This window comes from Seriola lalandi, unplaced genomic scaffold (genome assembly GCF_002814215.2).
Source record: "Seriola lalandi dorsalis isolate HSWRI2012SDOR001 ecotype SW California unplaced genomic scaffold, Sedor1 jcf7180002054684, whole genome shotgun sequence".
NCBI classification, from domain to species: domain Eukaryota; kingdom Metazoa; phylum Chordata; class Actinopteri; order Carangiformes; family Carangidae; genus Seriola; species Seriola lalandi.
Genome location: NW_019525237.1, coordinates 896,005 through 920,136, shown reverse-complemented (window position 1 = coordinate 920,136; position 24,132 = coordinate 896,005). Strand labels below are relative to the sequence as shown.

At 40.9% G+C, this 24,132-nt stretch overlaps 1 protein-coding gene across 1 annotated transcript; it reads left to right on the top strand.

The window, feature by feature from the left end:
- The first annotated feature begins 1,328 nt into the window (after positions 1 to 1,328).
- usp12b (ubiquitin specific peptidase 12b) lies at positions 1,329 to 24,132 on the top strand. Its single transcript, XM_023422713.2, has 10 exons — positions 1,329 to 1,469; positions 5,603 to 5,683; positions 5,939 to 6,022; positions 8,208 to 8,337; positions 8,869 to 9,167; positions 9,661 to 9,737; positions 9,947 to 10,030; positions 11,511 to 11,708; positions 12,517 to 12,595; positions 17,508 to 24,132. The coding sequence occupies exons 1-10, from the start codon at positions 1,422 to 1,424 to the stop codon at positions 17,607 to 17,609; spliced, it is 1,182 nt and encodes a 393-aa protein (XP_023278481.1). The 5' UTR covers positions 1,329 to 1,421; the 3' UTR covers positions 17,610 to 24,132.

Here is a 24,132-nt window from a genome sequence, read left to right as displayed (position 1 = left end):
CATCAGCTGTGCAACTGGCTGATTATCTGAAGACTGTCAAATGGCCTGATCACTTGTGTGTGGCCAATGTGCTCTTTTTACTTTGGTAACTCTTCCTGGTGGTGTTTGTTTTTGTAATCTTGAGCCTCTTTTTGACTGGTGAACTCCTCTCTTACCAAACCAGCACTGACAGAATTTCATGGATCACTCGTTTTCGTTTATCGTGTAAAACTGGAAACGACTCACACAGCGGAAGAGGTCTCATACGGTCAGCGACACAAAGCACCGCCCGCCTATTCCATCCCCGTGTTAAGCATCTAACTAACTAACTCTCCCCAAGGCTTCCAGGCTGGACGACAGGAAGCTTCGGAAAGTCAGACCGAAATATCTCGAGTGATATCGGAAGCCAAATTATTTCACCTTCAAAGTAAAACATATCAATTTAAAACATCTTGGAGAGTGATTATTTAATAGTTTTGACTTATTCTTTGAGTAGGTCTTTGTTACTGATGTAGCTTACAAGAAAATAATTACAATATAAATTAAAAAAAGACTTTAATTCCATTGTGTAAACAGTAATACTGTTAATACTTATGTGTCAGAATATTATTGAGGCTGTATACATAAATATGAAAGCTGACCACATAAAATACACAAACTAGGGCTACATTGCTGCAAATATTTGCTCTGACAAAACATCTAAACTCAAGGTTTTACTGACTAAAAGTTGACGATTTGTATTAGCATTGCAAACATACCAAACTACACACAAAATTAAACCTCATCATGAAACAAAAATATTTGTATCCCCCTTCATAACCTTCTAAGGTGCCTGGGGCAAGGATTTGTTGTTGGACTTCTGCTAACTCCCACCATACATGGCAGTTTCATTATTTCCACCAGCACCTTGATAACAACCATTTAATATCTGGAGCTGAAATGATTTATAGTTGATTAATCAATTAGTTGACTGACAATAAAAATAAATTGGCAAGAATTCTGATTGAGTGATTAATTGTTTGAGTCATATTTTAAGCAAACATTGCAGAAATTTACTGGCAGTGGCTTTTGAAATGTGAATATTTGCAAGTATCCATGGTTTTATATTACAGTGGACATCTTTGCTGACTGCTGGAACTGGTGGTTAACCGTCATTAAGATAGTATTGCAGAGCTTGTATTAGACTCCATTCATTTTAGCTAATTATAATAATAACCATGTCATTACTATATAATAATAATAGTAATAATGATAATAATAATAATAATAATAATGTTATTATTATTATTTATTTTGAAGAACAAGACCGGAAGTCCTTCGTGCCATCCTGTTTTACTTGACATCAGTAAGGAACAGGGGCAGACGGCTCTCCCGGAACTCTGCAGCCGCATCGGCTCTCACAATTTCAACATCGGGGTTCGGTCCACCATGGCGGCTTACGGATGGAAATACTGATGACAGTCCGAAAGATCGCCTCGATTTGTACGATGGTAAGGAGCTGAGATTCGGCTGTGTCGGCGGTGTTCGTGCACCTCGGCTCTGTCCGGTGCCCGGGCTCGTGAGTGAGCCAGGACGCTAAGCTAGCTGCGCGACTAGCAACATGATAATAACACGGAAAGTTGTACAGCTTCGCTTGTTAACGGTAGCTCTGTGGATACCGTGGATTAGTTTAATAAGAGGATGTTCATATGCGCAAACCAAGCTTGTTTGACAGTTTATTAGCCGGCTTGTAGTTTGTTTATGCGAGAAGGGCAGGGCTGACCAACGGGCGAAAACTAGCTAGCTTAGCCTGCTAGCCCAACGGTCTGTTTTGGACAAAGTTGTTTACTCAGTGGTGGTCCAGACGAAAATCCCAGCTCGGGACATTGTTACTTATTTCAGCTTATTCTTTTAATATACATGTGACACATTGAACATGTGTGAATAGCTAAACATCTGTCCGGTCAGCTAGTGTAAACACCCCAGCCAGCTGACATTGCTGTCTCTTCATGTGTAACGTAACTGATGGAGAAATTTAGCATTTCCTGTCATGGGTTACACCCTGAATGTTTCCTCTGGACGGACACTTAGCTAATGTTCAGGTTTTGGTTCTCAAAATTTATAACAGACTCTATACACTTGAATATATGCAGCCCTTTTATAGTGTAGAGTATTTGTGATGGTAAATAAGATAGAGCAGAGGTTGGTGCTTGAATGATTTTCTACTCATAGTCTGTCACCTTTGGTTCAGTTAACTGTGAAATCCCCTTGCTGTGTATTTATCCCTTCATATGCAATGCTTTTAATTAGTTAAATATCCTCCTAAATAACATTTTCAAAGGCTCTCATAACCTGATACTTTATTGATCCCTTCACAGAAATCCAGCAAAGTCAGAGGTCAGGGTCAGCTACATAACAACATCCCTTGAGCACCTTACTCAAATACACTCGATGCTTGTTAACATGGGGGCTTCAGTGGCTTCAAGGACAGCAACCTGTTTGGCAGGTTGTTACGGAGAGGTCAAGGGTGAAAAGGTCAAACGCTGCCAACTCTGCTTCATTTGCTCTCCTCGTATTTAATGTGACCACTCTCTGTCTGTGTTTGTTTGGCAGCGGAGCTAAGTCACGGAGGCAGACAGGGGAGCTTAAAGCCAGAAGATTAACTTCTGACTGTAACTTATCCTGCTTCTACCCGCTGCACCTTTCAGAGCTGACAGACGGCTAGGCAGATGCCACGGAGGAGTCTGCTGCAGTCTTTTTAATTTGTTGGCCGCTGCTGCTTCTGCTGCTGCTGTGTGTGTGCTGAAAGCAGTAAACTCTTACTTTGTCAGTATGTCTGGCACTTGCAAGGTGTTAAAGACCACACACCACGACATCTAACCCATTTAAGTGTGGAGGCCAGCATCATTTAACAGCACCTACTAGACAAACACTAACAAGGCTAAATATTAGCTGTGGCTGGCAGGTTTGTTCAGTCTGATTGCCGCTCTGGCAGCCTACCAGTTTCTGCCCGGAAGGTATTTGTTTTTTTCTGAAAATCAATTTGGCTCGTGAAACCGTGAAAGTCACTGTTATGGCTGTCCAAACCAGAGCCGGGCAATATTGATGAAATCACCTCTGTATCCATTATATGGCAACATGTTGGGGATGTTTTTAGAGAAGCAGTATGTGGTAGAAAGGCTCGTGGTAATTTATCTCTAAGCAGTCTGTCAACTTTTAATCATATGGTTTAACTGTAATGCAGCATTTAGACAAGGAAGAGACATTGTGTAGGGTACAGTACATCACATGATGTATTGATTTGTATTAAACGTTGAGATACTCGACTTATTTAGTTAAATGAATAAGATTTGCTTTGATTTTGTTCAAATGGTTTTGGTATCTGACATTTCAAACGATACCCACTCAGTTGAAAATCAGTTAGTCAAGATGCTTTTCTTCATAACATCCTCTAACAGTTAGTCATGATTAATAAACATTATGCACTCGCAGAACAGTCACTTAACCCTGCTGTCTTTAATCGAGTTTCCACTGAAAAAAGTTTTTCAAGCAGCTCTCAGCAGCCGGCGGAGTTCACTCCACTTTCATTTCCATCAGCTCAGGAAACAGAGTCATTTCAAAGCTGCCGCTTCAAACCAGTGCTGAAAACATCAATTTAAATAAAGCCTTTGATTTACAGCCCATACTGAACAAATCTTTTCCCAGATATTTGCCCTCCCCGTCTGTTTGTTGTTCTGACACGACCTAGCTTGTTTTAGTGTGCGCTGGCTTTGTTTACAACCCAGTACTGTTTGGAGGCTGTTTTTGTTCGATAAATAACCTCAGTCAGATCTTCATCTGCTTCGCCTCTTGTTGACTTTACATGGACTGCAGTGTGATGATGAGTAACAGTGAAGTGGCTCCACTCCGTTTAGTCAGTCAACCTTAAAGGAAAAGCCGCATCATCGTTATCATCATCATCATCATCATCATAATCATCATCTTCTTCCCCCTCCTCTCTCTGTTTCTCTCTCTGCTGACTTAATGTAATATTTGATTCCTGGAAACTCAAAATGACATCCAGAAGAAAAAGGCTTCATGATGACTGAAAGACGGATTTCATCTTTGATCAGATTTTAGTCACATATTTATGAAAGCCAAAAATATTGATACGTTACTCAGCTTCATACAGCGAAAGTCGCAACCTGCTGCAGAAACTATGGGGTTTAATCTATAATGCAGGAAGGTGTAATGAAGTGGTATCTTGCTGATAGATGATAGATTGAACCACGGTCAGTCCAGCCTTTATAATACAGACATGATTACCATTTTAAAAGGCTGCTTCATCGTCTCGCCTTGAAAATCCTGACACAGTAGTGTGTGTGACATTGAAGTTACACGCACACACACACACACACACACACACACACACACACACACACACTCGCTTCATTTATAAGTAGGTTTTGTGTCTCTGCTTTTATAATGGAAAGCAGGGCCAGGATTTGTACTTGTAACTTAAATGTGCACCTTCAGGGCCAAACACGGTGTGGGAATTTAGAGTGGTAAGATTCACACACAGTTTTGTGTCTTTGAATTTTTTGACGGATGTTAACAAAAGTAGCCCGAGGAGTATTTGTGTAACCTCGCTGTTTATATAATTTGTGCATAAATTCTCAATATCTTTTCCCTTCTACATATTCATGAACATGTTTGTTTTGTCATAAACAACAACATCATTTCACATTTTACAAGCAAGTTTTTCTGACTCAAATCTACAAGACATGCAACCATCATGTAACATCTGTGCTCATCTTTCCTCCTTGGTCCTTGAAATCTCTCTGTGAAATGCAGATGTTCAACTGGTAAAAAATGAGACACTTAATCACAAGTGAGAGGACACTGTGTGTTACCGTTGTGCCCGCCCATCATTAAAGTTTCCCGTAGCTCGGTGTTGATGTTTTTGTCACAGCTGAGTCATGGGAGGAAATTTGGGAATTTTGGGCGTCATCGAGTCTTATGAAAAAATGAGAAAGTGGCTTTTAATAACAAAAACACCATTCTCATGTCAAAAAAGCTGGATACATCTGGCATAATTTGGCTCCTTTACAATAACATTTTAATCCAATTATGACCTGATGTTGGATATAATGTTTTACAACACACTTAATTATACTGTATATATTGATCTAAATAGCTGAGCAAGTCCCTGTAAATTTTGTTGACAAAGCTGAAAACATTTTTTGACAGTGAGCCTATAGACAATCAGCTGATAATGATAATAAAGAACTGACTTGGATGAAGGTTTATCTGGATTCACTCTGATAAGTTGTTAATTAGTGTAAAAATAATATTAAATATGTACAAACAAGTAATGAGAGCGACACTGCGCAGAGGAAATCTTTGTGTGTGGAGAATCGAAGGATATGAAGCAGGACACAGCTGCAGCAAACAGATGGTCGACCGTCCAGCAGAGCAGAGAGAAAATAGAGCAGGAAAATGAGAAAACAATGAAGAGGAAGTGAAAGATGAAGGACAAAGTTTTCTAAGGGATCATTTATTATAGTGTTAGGGAAAGTCTGATGATGAACATCGTATATATGACGTAAAACTTTTACTTTGCTGTACTGTGCCATCTTACAGCCTGTGCCTCTTTCTTCTCCAGGGCGCCAATGCCTCTGCCTTGGAAAAGGAGATTGGACCGGAACAGTTTCCAGTTAATGAACACTACTTTGGATTGGTCAACGTAAGTATCAATCAAAGCCAAACAGCATTTAGTAGGGCTCTTAGATTTATTATGGTCCTGCCCTCATTGTCCTTCTAGGACGTATTTCTAATTATGTAAATGTGCTTTCCATCATTAAGATTCAAACCTGTGTCAAGCACCATTCCTCAAATACTGCTGCCTCTCAGTTGCTGTGAGTTGTAACACAAAGTCTCATGGACACACCCTCCACTCATTTTCTTTCTCTCTGTCTCTTTTTCTTTTTTTTTCTTCTAGTTTGGCAACACCTGCTACTGTAACTCAGTGCTGCAGGCTCTGTATTTCTGTCGACCGTTCAGGGAGAAGGTGTTGGCATACAAGGTAAGTGACGAGAGAAGCACCATCGCTGTAACGGAGAGCAGTATACCTCTCCACAGATTTGTACAGCCGACCGGTTGCTCACGCTAAAAGAATGCACTTAAATATCATACTGGCCCGACTGTTAGACAATATTTTTTCTGGATGTTAGTTTGAAAAAGCGGGGCTGCGTATTTGAAGACCTAATGTTGCTAGGCTAGTGAGTTTCTCCATGTCCAATCATAGTGTGTCTTTTAAAGTTAGAGAGCTCTAAAAGTGTTGAAGGGGATAACATTCATTGCAGCAATATAGGGGTGGACAACCTGACCATCTTACATCGTGGACGACCTTACTTTGGCATATGATCTACTTTTCAGATGATTGTACAAGTTGAGTTGATAAAAGGTGCTAAATTTGGATATTTAATTTTAAAAAGAAGCGTCAAAATGGCAACAACTTCTAATCAGGAGAGCGGAAACAGGATGCGTCATGATTCAATTCGTGAATTGCAATTCTACTCAAAGAGATCGTCATTTGATCTTTTGTCCAGATCGCCCACACCTACTGCAATATATCAATTACTCACCAGAGTAAGTGCTGGGATGTAGGAGCACATCTGTATAATTAGGTCCAATGGGAGAACAATAACAAGCAGATATTATGCAACAAGCCAACATTTTAGTCAGATTTCCCTCAACCACTTCATTTCAAAGTAAAACTGAAAGCGAGTGCACCTGAGATGTCACTAATAATCCCTCAGAAAACTGCAACTGCCTCAAGTATGGTGGGTCAGTGTTGAACCAGGGAGCCACTGCTGGGTCCACATCTGTTTCCCTTTACCTTATACTGAGTCAAGTCTTAGCCCTAACCCCACGCCGCAGTCCCACCCCTAACCACTCATCTCCGTCTCCTTACCACAACCTTCCTCAGCGCTATGGGGGAGCAATATTCGCAGGGGAAGCAGACTGTGACACATGACCTGTCTGGATGTTTTACAGTTTGTCCTTTTTCTCTCTTCTAAATAACTTTGACCAACCTGCAGAGTTTGTTTTCAACCTGTCTCATCATCTGACTGCTCCCGCTTGTTGCCCAGACAGACCTATTTTTAGCAGCGTTGCCGCATTACAAGACCTCGGCAATTAAGTCGGCAGGTGCAATTTTTACATTACTGATGGAACCGACGACTGGAGCAGCAGAAATTACACCAAAGTTATAATAAAGTGCATTTTATCGGTTTAATCTAGTTCCTAGCTGAGGAAGGCAGAGCCTGTAACGTCTGTGTGTAGCGGACTGTCCCTAATGATTTATTTAGAAAAGCAGAATGTGGAGGGAAATTTAACAAGTGCTCGTCTCATATATGAAATCAGTGGCTCATGTGATGTGTTTTCCTGCCACGAGGAAATAAATTGCTGAAGACAAAGCATCTACGACGTCTTTACTGCAGAAACTGACGGGGACCGAATCGTCTGTCGAGCAGCCAAGAGTTACTGGTGTCACCACACGTCACGATTAGCAGCTCAAAAAACCATCCAGCTGCCTTCAAGATCCTGACAGTGAGAGAGAGAGCGTGTGAGAGAATGAGGACACGGCTCCAACTTGGAAATGTGCCTCCACCCCAACGTGGAATTTGCAATATGTTATGCTTTGAAAGAAGTATTTCATGTTTCACTTATATGAGAGGGAAGGTTTCATCTTATCATTGGACTCGTAATACAGCTGTTGGAAGATGGAGTTCACACTTGAGGAAAAATAGTTCATTAATTTGTTGTTAAAGGTCCATGTTTTACACTTCTCATGTGTTTTATTTGAAGTGTTGATGTGTGTGTTTCTCTGGACTGAGCGCTTTGATCCTTTCACAGTATTAATACAGAACCTCGACTTGCTTTAAATCAAACTCCACATGCACATCTACCTTTACACTATATGGGACCTTTAATGTGTCTTCAGAGAGTCTTCAAAGCCTCCTTCAGCTGTTACCTCTCCCCCTGGTTAATGAGTGAAACATAAATTTCAGAGATCATCTATATCACATAATGTGTGGGAGTTTTATTGTTTTGTCATCTCTCATAAATTAGATAAAAGTCAAAGTTCAGCCTGAACTGGACGTCGCATTACCTTCACCTGTACTCTGAAGATTACACGGCCCTGTTGCAAGTCTTTATGTAGGTGACAGGTGTGTCCTCTTCCTCCTCCTCCTCCTCCCCTCCAGGTGCAGCCACGTCGTAAGGAATCCCTCCTCACCTGTCTGGCCGACCTGTTCAACAGCATCGCTACGCAGAAGAAGAAAGTCGGAGTCATCCCTCCCAAGAAATTCATCTCGCGGCTGAGAAAAGAGAATGGTAGTGACACAAAATGATTAATGTTCTTGTATCTGTGTTGTATCATAAGGAAGGTTTAACATTGAAAGAAGTTTAAATAAATTAAATGTAGGACTTACTGTATTTTTCTCAAAGAAATAACAGTCTGAACAGCTCTTTCATCGGTTACATGTTTAAACTGACTTCCTTTCACCACGGAGCGTCACAGCTGAGATATGGGATGAGGAGAAGAAGAAAGATGGAGTGGGGGGGGGGGGGGGGGGGGGGTTGTTTCAGCTGAGGAAATAAAATTGTCAGCCAAATCCTGGAGTGGAAAGCAGATGAAAAAGAAGAGACGGTCTTAATTGGCTCGTGTCTCCTCGCCAACATGTGCTGATGATGTTTATTTTCTGTTCTCTCTTTCTTCGACGTCTTCCTTCCCCATTTGTCTATTTCTGTCTTTTTTTTTTTTTTCATGTCTTTGTCTGTTTCCACTTTCCACTTTATTTTTTCTGTTACTGTATTTCGGCGTCTTTTCACATATTCATATCTTTCTACCCGTGTCCCCGTCAGAGCTGTTTGACAACTACATGCAGCAGGACGCCCACGAATTCCTCAACTACCTCCTCAACACCATCGCAGACCTGCTCCAGGAGGAGAAGAGCCAGGAGCGACAGCAGAACGGAAAACTGGTGCAGAATGGAGGAGGAGGAGGAGGAGGAGGAGGGGGAAGTGCAGGAGGAGGAGGAGGAGGAGGAGGAAGTGAGGGAGGAGGAGATGGCGAAGGAGGGAAGGAGACACAACAGACTTGGGTCCACGAGATCTTCCAGGGAACACTGACCAACGAGACGCGCTGCCTCAACTGCGAAGCTGTGAGTGGCATCTGAAACCACCAGAAACCCCAAGTCCTTCTCAACGCCATGCAATAACCAAATTAACTGCAACTTGTGTGTTACTGGTGCCCAGAAAGGACAAAACAATCAATATATAAAAAAATTTTCATGCATTTAAGGCTCAAAACAAACAATATCTTGCTTAACTTCCTTTGGACAACGATAGTCACTTTATATAGCTCCACAAAGAATTTGCACCTGGCTGGATCCTCGAGTCTTTGCATTTGAACCTGGTATTAAAATACATTCTTGTTGTCTCGACTGAGTTCACATTGTGATTGGATCGGAAAATGCAAAATAGCGAGGCAGGGCTGATGCTCGTTGTAAATGGGGTGCAAAGGAATCAAATGCAAAAGAAAAGGACCAGAAACAGAACGGTAGTTGTCGACTGGTCATGATGTTGCGTTGCCAGTTCTCCGTCAGTTCAGTAACAGGATGAACGTGACCTTGAGCGTCTTCACTTTTGTTCCAGGTGAGCAGTAAAGACGAGGACTTCCTGGATCTGTCGGTGGATGTGGAGCAGAACACCTCCATCACGCACTGTCTCAGGTAACGAGGGGCTCTTATGGAGAAATTGGCCTTTTATCCTCACTTGATATTCAAAGTCACGGGAAAGACACTGAGTACGACATCGGGACTGATGAGTCTTGAATGACTCATGATCGCAGTTTATCTCAAGAGTGTGTTAAATGTTGGCGTGTGTGTGTGTGTGTGTGTGTGTGTGTGTGTGTGTGTGTGTGTGTGTGTCTTCTGAACAGGGGCTTCAGCAACACAGAGACATTATGTAGTGAATACAAGTACTACTGTGAGCAGTGTCGCAGCAAACAGGAAGCCCAGAAAAGGTGAGTGAAATCAGCTGCACCTGTACTTTCTGACATTTCCTCTTTCTTTCTTACTTTATTACCTTTTTATTTTTACATGCAGCTTCTCTCTCTCCTTTCCGAATATGTTTCCAGAGGATGTTTCTATCTGACTTCTTCTACCCCAACAATAATTCTGATATCCAAACTCAGGGAATCGGCAGATACCGAGTACGACCCCGAACAGGAGCGGATGAAAATTAAAAGCTAATTAGAGGCTGTAACTCCAGAACATCATTAGAAAATTCTGAAAGTGAAATATTGTGGTTCACACTCACAGCTGCCTCATCAACATGAACAGTAACCTACTATAAATATATCACCACCACACCAAGAAATAACACCTACATTAGTACAATGTGCAGCTAAGAACCCTTCAGGTGTCATGTGAGGTAATAGTCGTGAAAAAGCAACTTTTTTTGACACGAAACTTCTTCAGACTTGCTGCTTTAATCACATGGAAGCTTGAGCAGGTTTTTGGCCGTTATGAAAATAGAAGCTCAACAACTGTAGCTGTAAGAACCTGTCATCCAAATAAGCACTCTGTCTCACGTCACTGTGGGAGCGTGAGCGGTTAGAGCCGCTGTCGCACAGCGACCCTCCAGCGCTCGAAAGGTTTTTTTTTTCTTTTTCTGAGCGGACAAATAGTTACAGTTTTTTTCCATCAGAAAGCACACCCCCCCAAAACCACAGCTGATGTTACTGTGGCAACCAGTCGGGGCCTTCCTGTTGCTTTCTGAGAAGTTCATCATAAGTGTTTGAAGTTGAGCTAGGCGAAGGTGTCTATTATTAGCCACCGCACGGCGGTGTCACAGCTGCTGGACGTGGAGTGTCATCAGAAAAAAATAAAAATAAAAAAATATATCCTCTCTGTCCGAACCGTCTGCTCACGAGTGTGTGTATTTTTACCGTCCACCAATTAGCATCCATTAGCCTGAAAGGACCACGCTGTCACCAGCGACTGCTCCCCCGCTTTAACAGTGGGCAGAACGCTGCGAGAGCGCGAGCAGAATTAGCACAAAGCAACCAAGACCTCACTGCTTGCTCCTGGTGGGGGGGGTTTGGGGCAGTAATGGCGTCGACGTGGAAAGCTTTTAGCCCTCTCAGTTTTGTTGTGGGGACCACTCATCCTCACTGCCTGTCTTTGTGTGATTTTACTTCCCTCCTGGTGCTTTTTTTTCCCACTGACCTTTTTATAAGCCGTGCTCTTTATTTTCACTTAGATTTTTCTGTTTCAGTAAAAGTTCTCGTGAGTCCCTCAGCTTTGGGTCCAAACCAAACTCAAAGAGTTCCCTTCAGAGATCATTTCCGTTTCAGTTGTGCTCTGGCATTCAGCATATCACTCGGAGTGAAAGAAAGATGCCACCAAGGCCTCAGGAACTCCATCGAAACCACTTCAAACCATTAAAACCCCTCCCTCTCTGTCTCTCTCTCTCGCTCTCTCTCTCTCGCTCTCTGTCAGGATGAGGGTGAAGAAGCTACCCATGATCCTCGCCCTCCACCTGAAGCGCTTTAAATACATGGACCAGCTGCACCGCTACACCAAACTGTCCTATCGCGTCGTCTTCCCGCTGGAGCTCCGCCTCTTCAACACGTCCGGGGACGCCACCAACCCCGACCGCATGTACGACCTGGTGGCTGTCGTCGTACACTGTGGCAGGTAGGTTCTGTCATCAGTGCATCATGACAATTCTCCTAATGATACAGGAAAGTTTTAAATTGCTCACGTCGTCTGATCAGCAGCCAAAAAACCGAAAAAGCAACTTCCTGCATAACTTAATTTCCAGTCCATCAGCTAATCTGTTAAACTGCATTTTTCAACACTGATCATGTGGCTGAAACTCAGTTTACAGGGCGTCTGCAGGTCTTGGAAAGTCTTTAAAAACATTTATTTCAATTTCCTCAACAAAAAAAAGAGGCCTTTTTAAATGTGTTAAGAAGTTCATTTACAAAGGTCTCAAATGTTTTTTCTTGTCTGCTCTCGGCAACAGTGTTACTTATAAAATGTTTTTTATATGTGATTATAGCAACAACAAAAAAAAAAACTGTCTGGAAAAGCTGGTTGTTTGCATTCAGCTCTTTGAGTCACTCTGGAAAGTTGAGTTCAGGTGACTCAGGCATGTGGAAGGTCCTCTGAGGGTGATCGTCAGACACCAGCTGACTGACAGTGAGCCTGTGCATGTCGTTAGTCGTCAGATCGTCTTCAGCTTCCCTCAGGTGGATAGACGTTATATATAAACACCACGGCTCCCATGCTGCCGTCTGTTGATGTGAGCATGTAACTAACCACCTCTCTCAGTTCATCACAACATAAATTTCAAATGCTGCTGAACTGTTTGTACCTTTGAGTGTCTCTGCCTCAGTTAGACTTTGAAAGATTCGACTCAAAACACCAAATATTTAATCCTAAATAATATTTTCATAACGCGTCTCCCCTGTTGTTCCTCCTCTGTGTCTCTGCGCTGCAGTGGTCCCAACCGCGGACACTACATCACCATCGTCAAGAGCCACGGCTTCTGGCTGCTGTTTGACGACGACATCGTAGAGGTAAGAACCTCTCGTTCTTTCTCATTCTCACGTTTCTCATTCTCTGTTTTCTCACTTTTTCTTTCGTTTTTTCGAGCCTTGAAAAATAATTCTGAGATGTTTTGCCTTCAGGCTGATCATCAAACACTTTTCTTGTGAGCGAGTTCAATGTAATTCTCTCGGATTCTTCAGTATTTTCTTGTATAAAAGAAAAATGGATGCCTTCAGATGCTGAATACGACCAGTAAAGAGTGACCTTTGCACAATACAATAACACGCTGCTTATAGATTCTCGGCTGTGGGTAAACATTGTGATTTATTGTTTTGGTTTCACTACGCAAAGACTGACCGCTGTCAGCTGACTGCACGTCTGGTGGTAACACAGTAAAGAGTAAAACTGCTGACCTCTAAACTTTGGCGTCAAACACTGTTCATGTATAGTTTCTGACTTTAACCTTTTCTGTTGCTACTCATCTTCACTGTTGCACAAAGCAACTAAAAACCCCCAAATCGAGAATTACAAGCAGTTTAAAAACAGAGCTGATTGTTGAAAATGGAGCTGGAACAAATTATTATTCTCATTATTTATTATCAGTTAATCTGATGATTGTTTGCTTAATGAACCAATTAATCTTTAAGACTATAAAACAGACGAAAAGTGTGAAAAATGCTCGACGTGATGATATGAAATGTCTTGTTTTTGTGCAACCAACCATCTAAAACCCAAAGATATTCAGTTTACTCTAATGTAAGATGAGGAGCAGCAAATTCAAACATTTCAGAGGCTGAAACTGTCAATTTCCTTCTGGCATCTTTGCTTGAAATTGGACTCAAATGATTAATCAATCATCAAAATAGTTGCTGATTAATTTTCTTTCTGTGGTCGATGACTTGGCGAATTGTTGCAGCTGTTGTTGAAACGTTTGTAAAGGAACTTTTTGTAACTGGAGCCCCTTTTGTGATATTTCCCTCATTTATCTTCTATTTATAAGCAGATTTACAGAGAACTTTACCGAACAAAAGTTTCATAGTGCTTCACAAATAAGGATAAAAGAGTGATAATATGATAGAAGCATCATATGATGACATTTCAATAGATTCTTTGTCTTTTCTGGTCATTAGTCCCAGATTTAAAATAAATAATTCAACAAACAGGCAACTCTTAGGGGTAAAAGGTCAAATCAGGTTGAGCACTCTTATGTTGCGATACAACTTTCAGCCCATGACAGACAATAGCCGAAAGTTTGAAATCCCCATCAGCCGCCTCACCTCTCCACACGGTCTCATGTCGAAGTTTCCCACCTCATCCTAACCAGACAGGAATTTTTCAAACGGCCGTCCTTCCAGACTCGGTGTAGATCCTGGCGCTCCGAATGTTGTGTCTGGATTTCCTACGGCGGGGGCCGACCTAGATACTTCAACCTTTGCTAAATAATGAGGAGCTAAAAATCGGGTTTAGCGATCAGGATACGATTAGAGGAACGGAGGGGTGCATGAAAGCGTCCACACAGAAGGATAAGGAGATGAAGGGAGAGAAAACAGAAGAAAGAAGTGGATACCTGCTTTAGATTATAGAGCAGGATTACACTGCAGACCTGAGGACAAGAACCAGACTGAGAATGTTTACCTGCTCTTTCCTCCTCGTACTTGTCTTTTCATTCTCCCTCTCGACTCCTCTTCTCATGTTCGCCTTGTACCTGCTCTACCTGAGACATTATTCACCCCGGTTACGCAGCCATAAACCACAGGCCTCTTCGGTCGGGGAGACCTGGTCGGCTCACTGTGTTCGGCAGATTATAAAAATGACAGAGTGCCGCTCCGTCCGCTCCAGCCCTCATTCTTCATCTTTTAATTTCTACTATCTGCGAGCAGGTGACGCTGATGTTGAGATTACGCTTTCGGTTATTTTTAACTTCAGTCCTTCGCTCGCATATATTTTCGGTTGTCATGCCGATTCCCTCCCAGCGGCTCCTGTTGCAAAACCATCTGCTTCCCTCTCTGATGTGGTGACAGGAGAGAACATGACAGGCTTCATAGAAACAACAGTCTGACATCCCTCTACATGTGTGACAGCGCTCGGCCCCCTGTTGAACGCTCTCCCAGCTCCTCTCTCAGCACGCTGCAGCTGACAGGACGGCAGCGCCGAGACGCAACAGTTTGCGTAACCATAGCTGCGATAATGTGATGATTAATCAAACCAAGAACATTGGATTGATCATATTTAAAAGCACCTCCATCCCTTGTGAATATGAAGTATAGGAAGTTAGAAGTATTGCTTTACTAGTGAACAGTTTGCCAAAAGCATGATGTAGCTGTTCAGTCGCTGGCCGTCGACCGCAGCGGTACACGGCCAAAGCCTCGGCATGCTGCTGTGTTTTAGCTGCAGCCAAGTAACCTCTCACTTTGTTATTTTTCTTTGCTCAAGCCAAAAAGGACAGCGTGTCACAGCAATCAAGCTATCAGCAGTTAACGGACTGTGTCGTCATTGTGGTTAAATGATCCAGGGTTCACTGTGTATTACAGAGATGAATGTACAGTACAAACAGAGTTGTCTAAGTTGTGTAATAGTTTTCTTTTGTTTCACAGCGCTGCTGTAAGTTTTTTTTTGTGACTGCAGACATACAGCGCTGTACAAATGTTGTTTTTTCTTAGTCAGATCTGCAATTTGCCTTAAAATTTCATAGGAAGTGTTGTGTAAAGAATTATGTAATTTATACTAATTACAGGGAAAAAACTGTCCCATTTAAACCCACGTAAATACTTGTTACAGTCACTTTGTATTGGAAAGAATAATTTCTATATTTGTTGTTTTCTTGACAACAAACAATGAATTGGAATTACAACAACAATGATCTACAAACCTTAATTAACATGTTTCAGTGATATCCTAAAGAAATGAATAGGTGTAATTTGAAACTAGTTGTGCAAAAGTTTTGTACATGATCAATTTTGTCTTCAAACTTTTATTTTATTGATATTCGTGACCTGTTCCAACAAGTTTCACCACTGCATTTTAGATTTACCTACAAAATACTGTGGGTTGTAGGTTTATCTCTTTGCTACTAATCATGTATATTTTATATTTTTGCTAACACTTTTGGATGTATACTGTAAAGCTTTAGATTAGTTTTAATGTACTGTTCCAGGCAGCCATTGGTTTCTGTGATGGATTCCACAACTCCAGTTTAAAGAGTCTGCCAATTAGTAATTAATGGAAACCAATAGCTTGTCTGGAACGGTAGAAAAAACCCCATTCAACCGTCTAAAACACAGATGCATGGTTGTGTCTACTCAATAATCAGTTTATGGTCTTTATTTAGGAACAACTGCACAGTCTGATGCAACCCAATACAACTGTTCCGCCACTTTTAATTATGCCTGTAATGTCCAGCTTTTGTTGACACTTACAGAATTATATGTTTTAGCATTGAGGTCATAGCTGGGTAAGAACATACACAACTACTGGTATGGTCCTTTAAAACATTTCTCTATGGGCCCAGCCTTCGCATATTTCATATTAAACTACCAAATGTTCAGTGCAATAAAATACCTCAGCCCTCCTTTCTGATCCAAGTCCAGTCCCAGTTCAGTGGTTGGTTCCGGTTCAGCCACAGTTAAATATCAAATCTATACATCGGAGGCGTTTCTTTGCCCCGCTTCGGGACTTTTGGCCCAATTAAAATAGTTTATTTTACTTTAGATCTCCCCCGGCAGTGGGAGAGGTCACCCTGCTGTTTGGATACAGAGTGAGCTGCTCCTTCACAGTCATCGAGGGCTGATGTTTAAAACTGATCGCACCAGCGGTGGATTTTTCCACTATGATGGGAAGGACGCCTGCTGGAACATCTGGTCCAGTGGACAGAAACTGGCTGAGTTGTGGCAGATTCCGCTGAGTTTGCAGAGCTGAAACCCTAACTTATCTTTTTTTTTCTTCTTTTTTTTTATAGTTTGTGTAGATTTACTCGCCCCGTCTGCCTCACTGCTTTGTATTTGAGCTTCCACAACTTCATCTTATAAGTTATATCCGTCTCATTGTGCCTGTTTATCTCCTCTGTTTGTAGCCAGTTCTCTTTCACCACCAGTGCGAAAGCATATTTCTTGAAGTTTTGTTTTCAGCCCCATTTTCCCCACTTTCCCCTTTCTGGACAGAAAACTGCTTCTCCAAATAAGAACCAGACATCGCCACTTACTTGTCAACATACTCAATTTTAGATGGAGATTTGTGTAGCAAATGAAAAGCCTCGCTGAAACAGTTACACAACAAAGTTCAGCAGCGCTCAAGGAGGGGTTTTTATGTTGTGCTAAGACAGACCTCCTGAACGGCCTGTCATCCTCCGGTCGTCTTTACACAGAGGTTTAATAAAGGTCGGGGATAAAACATGTTTCTTGTTTTTGAAAATTAGTTTCCACAAATTCTTCAGACACGAAAACATTTGTAAAGTGACTTGATAACATTCTTCTTACTAAGTGACGCACAGATCTATTCAGTTTGAGTAATAAAAAAAACATCTTGATCTCGGAAATAATAGATCTGGTTTGTCCAAGAATGTCTCTCAAACCAAAAAATATGAACACAATGTTCAGTTTTGGTAAAAGCCTTTTTTGGCTCCCAGTTCCTTCTGTGCTCTGTGAACAGGAAACAGGGAACAGCATCTTTTCTCTTACTCTGTGTTCCTAAAATCGAGGTGGGAAGTAAACACCATGTTCTATAGTTTGTACTTTGAATGTAGCCAGACTAGCTGTTTCCCCTTCCTTCCAGTCTTTATGCTAAGCTAAGCTAACTGATTTGGCCTCAGCTCTCTACTTGATGCACAAACTCAGAGAAAGAAAGCGAATAAGCATCTGCCTGGTGTATGTGCATCGCATTGTCTAGGAAAAGTCATTTAACCGAAGGGCTGAGTGAGAACTCAACCTCTGTCTTCTTCTCTTGTAGAAAATTGACGCGCAGGCGATCGAGGAGTTCTACGGTCTGACATCGGACATTTCCAAGAACTCCGAGTCGGGATACATCCTGTTCTACCAGTCCAGGGACTGAACCAGCCAGCGGTAAAATCCCCAACAGACTGTCACTCAACAGAGGGGGAGGGGCTTATGCCTGCCACCGGCTCCGCCCAGTACGCTCACATAAGTATCCAGGCTTTATTCCCTGTCGGCGGAGATTTGCACTGGAGCGCCAACTCGGATCGGTTGAGACGTGCGCAGGTCGCATGCCAGCCTCCTGGATTACGACCGTTTAAATCCTCTGAGCCCACACTGCAACAAAGCACCTTACAAAACAAGATGGCCGATTCTGTAACGCTGGCTTTGCACTGTGGCATCAGCTGGGAAGACTTAAAGAGTAACGCCAATCCAAGAGGCTGACATCGGCGTGTGCACAGCGGTCCATTCTGGAGGTAAAAAGCAGTCTGGGACTGCCGTGATGATGCAGAGTGACCAATCAGCTGTTTCGGATGAGACACATATGTGACTCGTGCCAGAGGATGCCAAGCCTCCGTGTCATGGTTACCATCGGTGGCATCGCAGTCTTCTTTAGCGTTTTTTTGTGTGCATATTATTATACCATGCTAAATTAGCTTTCCACAATGACCGTAAAGCTTTTCCTTAGCTTTACGCTAACACATAACACACCTCAAATTTAAAACTAAAAAAGAAAGAAAAAAAAAAAAGAGAAGCTCCCTAATGAATCTTCCTCTGGAGACGGAGAAAGACTAATATCTGACAGCGTTGTTAGACGTCCCGCCTGTCACAACAAAACCACTGACACTACCTTTAGCTTGACGCGCAGTGATGCAGTTGCTAGTTTGCAGTGTTTATATCATGAGGTGGTGCTAACGAGATATAGTGTTATATAGGCAGAACGGGAAATGAAAACCAGCCACTGGAGAGGCGTCGATGCATCTGACAAATTAGTCTTTGACAGATAAGAAGGGCTCATTACTTTCAGTTTTTACTCAACAACAAAAAAAAATTTTATTTTGAATATTTGAAAAAATAATACTTTTTGCAATATCTGTAATTCAACCATTTACTGTTTTATTAATTATGTCAAGGTTTTATCAGCAGCTCGTTTGATTTTAAGAGCTGCATGAAGACACCTAAAAGTTTGGTAGAAATCAGTTAACCCCAAATATTTAAATGGTAAAGATCTAAAACGATGAGCTTCAAGATCTGACAATCCTGTTTTTAGCTTTAAAAAAAAAAAAAAAAACTAGTTGTCTGAGCAGTGAAAGTGGCTGGTGAAAGTTTAAGTTCTCCAGTTCCTGGTGTGTCGTGCCATTACGGGTCATGTTTGGTGCCACAGCAGAAAAAAAAAAGTCCACAAGGGAAGATATTAAACGAAGATGTTTCAACAGCATAAGCTAACTTTTTATTTTTTTGAAGTTGGCTTCTCGTGGTTTTGACTTTACAGTTTGCTTTTAAAGGTTCGTGTTGTTTTAACATTTTTGAATTTAAAAACAAAACAAACAAAAAAAAGCCAGAATATGCACAATTGTATTGTTTTAAAAGGGACACACAAAGAGAAAGACTTTTTCTTTCCTTTAAGTCAGTTCTTACATCCAAACTGTCACACTACACAAAACCTGTCTGAATGTTTGTTTAGTGTGTCTTGTCCTTTTAGCGCCTTTTTAAAGCTTTATTTACCGACTGCAAACTCTAACACCTCCCGTACGCACACCTTGCTACAGCTGGTACAGTACACCTCATAATATCAGCCACCAATCACACGCTGGCAAATTTCGACTCTGGCTTAAGTGTTTCTCCTGCAGCTGCAGCTCTGGCAGGCGCTCAGACCTTTTACATAACATGTTTTTCACTCCACAATCATCCTGAATTGCTCAATAACGCTGAGTGACGCTAACGGCCCGCTGATGTGGAGCTCGTCCACGGTCGGTCGATGGCGGCGGCGACGCGGTATATTTAATGCAGTAAGACGGTCTCTGTCTGTGTTTGTCTCAGCAGTTTAAAATGGCTTCCCCCTCCTCAGTATCTCTTAAAATCTAATTCAGGAAAGAGTTCAGGACAGAAACAAATTCTGATTCAGTGTTGACTCGGCCTGTTACTGGCAATATTAAAGGGTCATGTCACCAAGCATTTGACTGTAGTGTTGCTTTTTTTTAAAGCATTAATTAAACTGTTAAAAGCTGTCGTCGTAAAATCAGAACCAAAACTAGGAAGTCAGTTAATTAGTCGATCGGCAGAAAAATTATTTGTTTCTTAAGATCTAGGAATTTGTCGTATGTCTTTCTTGACAGGTTGAAGATTAAATAAGAAATTAATTCACATAAATGTATTAAAAAAACTAAATCAATGAACAGTGAGAGTAATCATTAGTTGCAGTTGTATCATAAACACATAATGTCAGTTCATTAAATGTTAGAATAATAAATGTCCCATCACTTATTCCCCAGAGTCCAAGGTGGCATCTTCACATTTTCAAATTATTCAATTCACAGTGATATAAAACAGAGAAAAGCAACAAACCCTAAAGTTACAGAGGCCAGTGGTCAGAAAACCTTTGGCCCTGACAAACAAATGGTAAATCATTATCAATATTGAAGCCAATTAATTTTCTATCTACGAATTTAACAGATTACTCGTTTACAGCTCTGGTCTCTTAACGATTGTGCAAATAGATAAACGGTTTAATTGATGCTCATGAATAGGTTTTAATTGTGCTGAGAGGAGGAGAAACAGGAGCCATTTTAAAACTTTTAAAACTTGAGCCTGCTGATCGGCAACAACCTCCTCTTCTTTCTTTTTTTGTTAAACGCACAAAAAAACCAAATGTAGGTTCTTTTGGTTTAGTCTTGTTTTTTCTGAAGTATGTTTTACACTGCCAAGCTCATGAGGCTCCACCCGACCGGGCTGCCTCGGATTAACGAGCAAGCTCACCCGGTCACACTCCTTTCGTAACGAAGCTGCAGCAGATGGGAAGTGAATGGAAACGCGCGCTCTGTGGCCTGTATATGTTCTACAGTAGTTGAGTGGCCTGGGCAGTGGCTCAAGTATTATCTGAATGTTAAAATGTACAGTAAAATAAGAGCAGGGCTGATGCTTGACCTGTAAAATGCCATCTGGATTTGGGTGCGTCTCAAAACTCAAGTCGCTCTCTCTCTCCTTCTAAAAGCATTTACAATAAAAATTTTTTTACAAGCACAGGATCAGAGTAACGTGTCGCCCTGATCTGGATATGTCGGGTTTACCCACAGTGTCTTTGAATCACCGAGCCTCGATCCCTGACCGTCGTATTACGTCGCTGTCTCCCAGAACTCACTGACAGGAAGTACAAAACAAAAGTACAGACTCGCAGGGTGATAGGCAATATTCATCATGACCCATATGACCTTTACTTCAGGCTCAAAGCTCCATGTGGCAAACTGCCTGATTGAGATATTGGGGCTGTGTTTGCAGGGTTAAATATATATATATATATATAAACCAATCAGTGACAGCGTGTGCTTTAGTGCTGGCAGTGTTAGGACAATGTAATGTTTATTACCATTAAAAAAAGGAAAGTTATCAAGTTGGCTTACTGACTAACTTGGAAAAAAGAGCAAAATAGTGTCGTGCCATTTACGGGTCAATGTGCGAGTGAGTTAAAAACTTTGAAATAAAACTTTTTCTCATCATGATTTTGTATCAGAGCTGAAGTAAACACAGCTAATTGTTGATAGGGTTTCTAGAGTTTCCAATCTCTTTTAGTGCTACTCATTTACAGTCAGTACAATTCATGAAAAATCAAAGGTTATAAATAGGATGAAATGTCCCATAGAGATCCTGGCCAGCGGCGCGTCGTATGACACACCTGGATCAGGGCGAGGTAATGTTACAACAGTGTCGGTAAATCCAACGAAATCCAAACTCAACAGTTACAATCTGCTCATTACAACCACAAACGTTTGTGGTCGAGTTCTTGAACGTTTCATAGTTTTCAAAACGAAGGAGAGGAGGCGACTTCAGCTGACGCGTCCAAAACACTCCACTTCATCCACTGGGTCGAGGTTTCAAAGTCAACACTATTTCCCTTTCCTGTCTGTGCTGCTCTTAAACTCAACTAATCTACATGAAAGGATGATGTTGATAGAATTTTTTTTTTGGGTTGATCCACTTTGTTTCCATCAGTTCTGCAGTTTTTGGAAGTCAGAGAAAAGAAAAGGTCTGACTTGAAATTCAGGTTGTATCGAGGCACCGGCAGAATCTGTGGACACCTGAAAATTGTTGCTTTCATACGAACCAAATGATGTGTTTTATATTTGAAGCATATTTTAAGCAAACCTTCCTTCACTCACAGTATAAAAGAACAAAAACAAGCACAAAAAGGCATCACTTGGGAAATGGAAGTCCACAGATTCAGTTTGGAGCTGGTTATGAATCTGTGTTGGTTGACGTGTTTGGCCACACAAAGCTTTGGAAACCCATGTTGAAACAAGGCTCTTTTTTTTTTTTTTATTTAAATACTATTAATATTATTATTATTATTATGAATGTTTATGTTAACTTCTTTTTCTTAGATGTTTCACTTGTTTTTGATATATTTTACTAATTTTAATAGTCTACCATTCTTGTGTAGGCAGCTCTGGATATTTTTAAGGATTTATTTTGGTTTAATTTTTGGGAGTATGTGATGAGAGATGTTGATGTGTACATAAATACAGATGTTATTATTGGAATATAAATAATTGCTTGCTTGAAATAATCAGCAGATCTAGATCAAACAATGTTAGCAGACATTATGTCTCTACAGTACTTTTATTCTGGTGGTGAATCAATATGCCTGGTGCTTAAAAAGTAACAAGCCCCACCCATCTGGCATCACAGGCAGCCTAAACCAAACAGCCCCAAATGAATGATCTCATATGTAATCTGACCGGTCACAGTATTGTACACAGAAAACTCAAGAAGTTTTCCTATAAGAAACTGACCAAAAACTGTCACATGTATCACTGTGTTAAAGGAAAAATCCACTTTAAATTACATGAGTACTTGAAAATATTCAACTGTTGGTGTTTTTCTTTTTGTCTCTTGGCTTGTTTTGTGATTTGTTGTACGATAACTGGTCAAATTCTGTAAATGTCCCATTATAATTCCTGAGTTCTGGTATATTGAAAAGTTTTTTTTTGATAACTTAAAATATAAAACGGCTGAAATGAGCTTATCGCAGATTAATCGTATATGTCAGCTGATAATTGCAGTACAGAAATTCCAAAGAGGCATTAAAAGGTAGTTTAGAAACAGCGACACAATTACAAATTTATCATATGTCAAATGTATTTTTTAAACTGTAAAATGTTGCGGTCAGTATATATGATGGCCACGATTTAAAAAAACTAAATTAAGGGACTTTTATTAAAATGTTTGTTTATATTATACGATTATGTAAAAACATGACTATTGGCGCACACACAATATTGTTACTGGATCTTTAAAATATCAACATTGTGATTATTTACCTACACAAAGTCTTGAGATCATGGTTTCCGGTTGATGTTTTCCCGATCTAAAATATGGTGTCGTCGGTAAAAAGCTTTAGTTTTCTACCAACATTAACCCGTTAAAATAACAAGAAAATGGGCCAAAAATTAGACTAATTACTAGACTCAATAGACTAATTTACAACAACTAATAGTTGAATGTTTAACGTATTTAGTAACTCGTTAAACTCCTGTATGTTCATTATTGACAAAAAAACAGCAAATTAAAACCTCTGCCATTGGTGTTGTAGAAAGGCATTATGGGAACTGTAGGAAATTACTTCCTAAAGTAGATGAGCAGGGGGAAAAGCAGAAGCACCAACATTTTGTTGAGAAATAACACTGCAGATGGATTTTTCCTTTAACAGTTGAAGTTTTCGTGTCCTGAAATCTCCCCCCCCCCCCCGGGCCTCGGTCGTCCACATCATCCCCTTTTAAGACTCACCAAGAATGTAAATGTTTTGAACCTATTATGTGATGGACGAGAAGTGACTCAATGTGTCATTAACGTACTAGCGTGCGATGTGACGGCAGTCTCACACACACAAACAACAAAACTGCTTATTTATTTACATCAAATACAGCTCTGTGTCTGTTGGAAAAAGATCATTTAATATTTTGCAGCTTTGTGAGACTGAATTCAAACTTTAATAACATTCAATTATGGAGTATATAAAAAACACAAGAATCTGGTTTGGATTCATCTTGAGCAATGGAGCATTGAAGTGCAACAGACTGGTTAAAAAGCTGGTTCAGTCTTTTCTGAGAGATTTGTTCTTATTCTGGCACCGCTCTCAGACACAGAGGGTTTTTGTGGCAGACCTTTAACTGGCCATAAATTGTTCGAAATTGCTGAGGCTGACGCTTCTTCATTTTAGCTGCAAACACATCGCAATGACAGAGCATCAAGTCCTTCTCCTCTGTGCTCTGTTTGTGTTTGTGGGGCTGCGGCTGCTGCACATACTGCTGTCTGAAGTTCACTCTGAATAAATGTAGATGCAGTGAAGTTTGGGAATGACGGCTGGTTCTGATGGTGTCCAAACTGTTTGAAATAAAACACAAACTGGTTTTGAAGATGGAATCTTA

Bases quoted from the DNA above. Each gene is read 5' to 3' on its own strand.
- usp12b (XM_023422713.2), top strand. From the start codon at position 1,422: ATGGAAATACTGATGACAGTCCGAAAGATCGCCTCGATTTGTACGATG. The intron at 8,338-8,868 runs GTAGTGACACAA...TGTCCCCGTCAG, and splicing joins GCGGCTGAGAAAAGAGAATG to AGCTGTTTGACAACTACATG. The intron at 9,738-9,946 runs GTAACGAGGGGC...TCTTCTGAACAG, and splicing joins TCCATCACGCACTGTCTCAG to GGGCTTCAGCAACACAGAGA.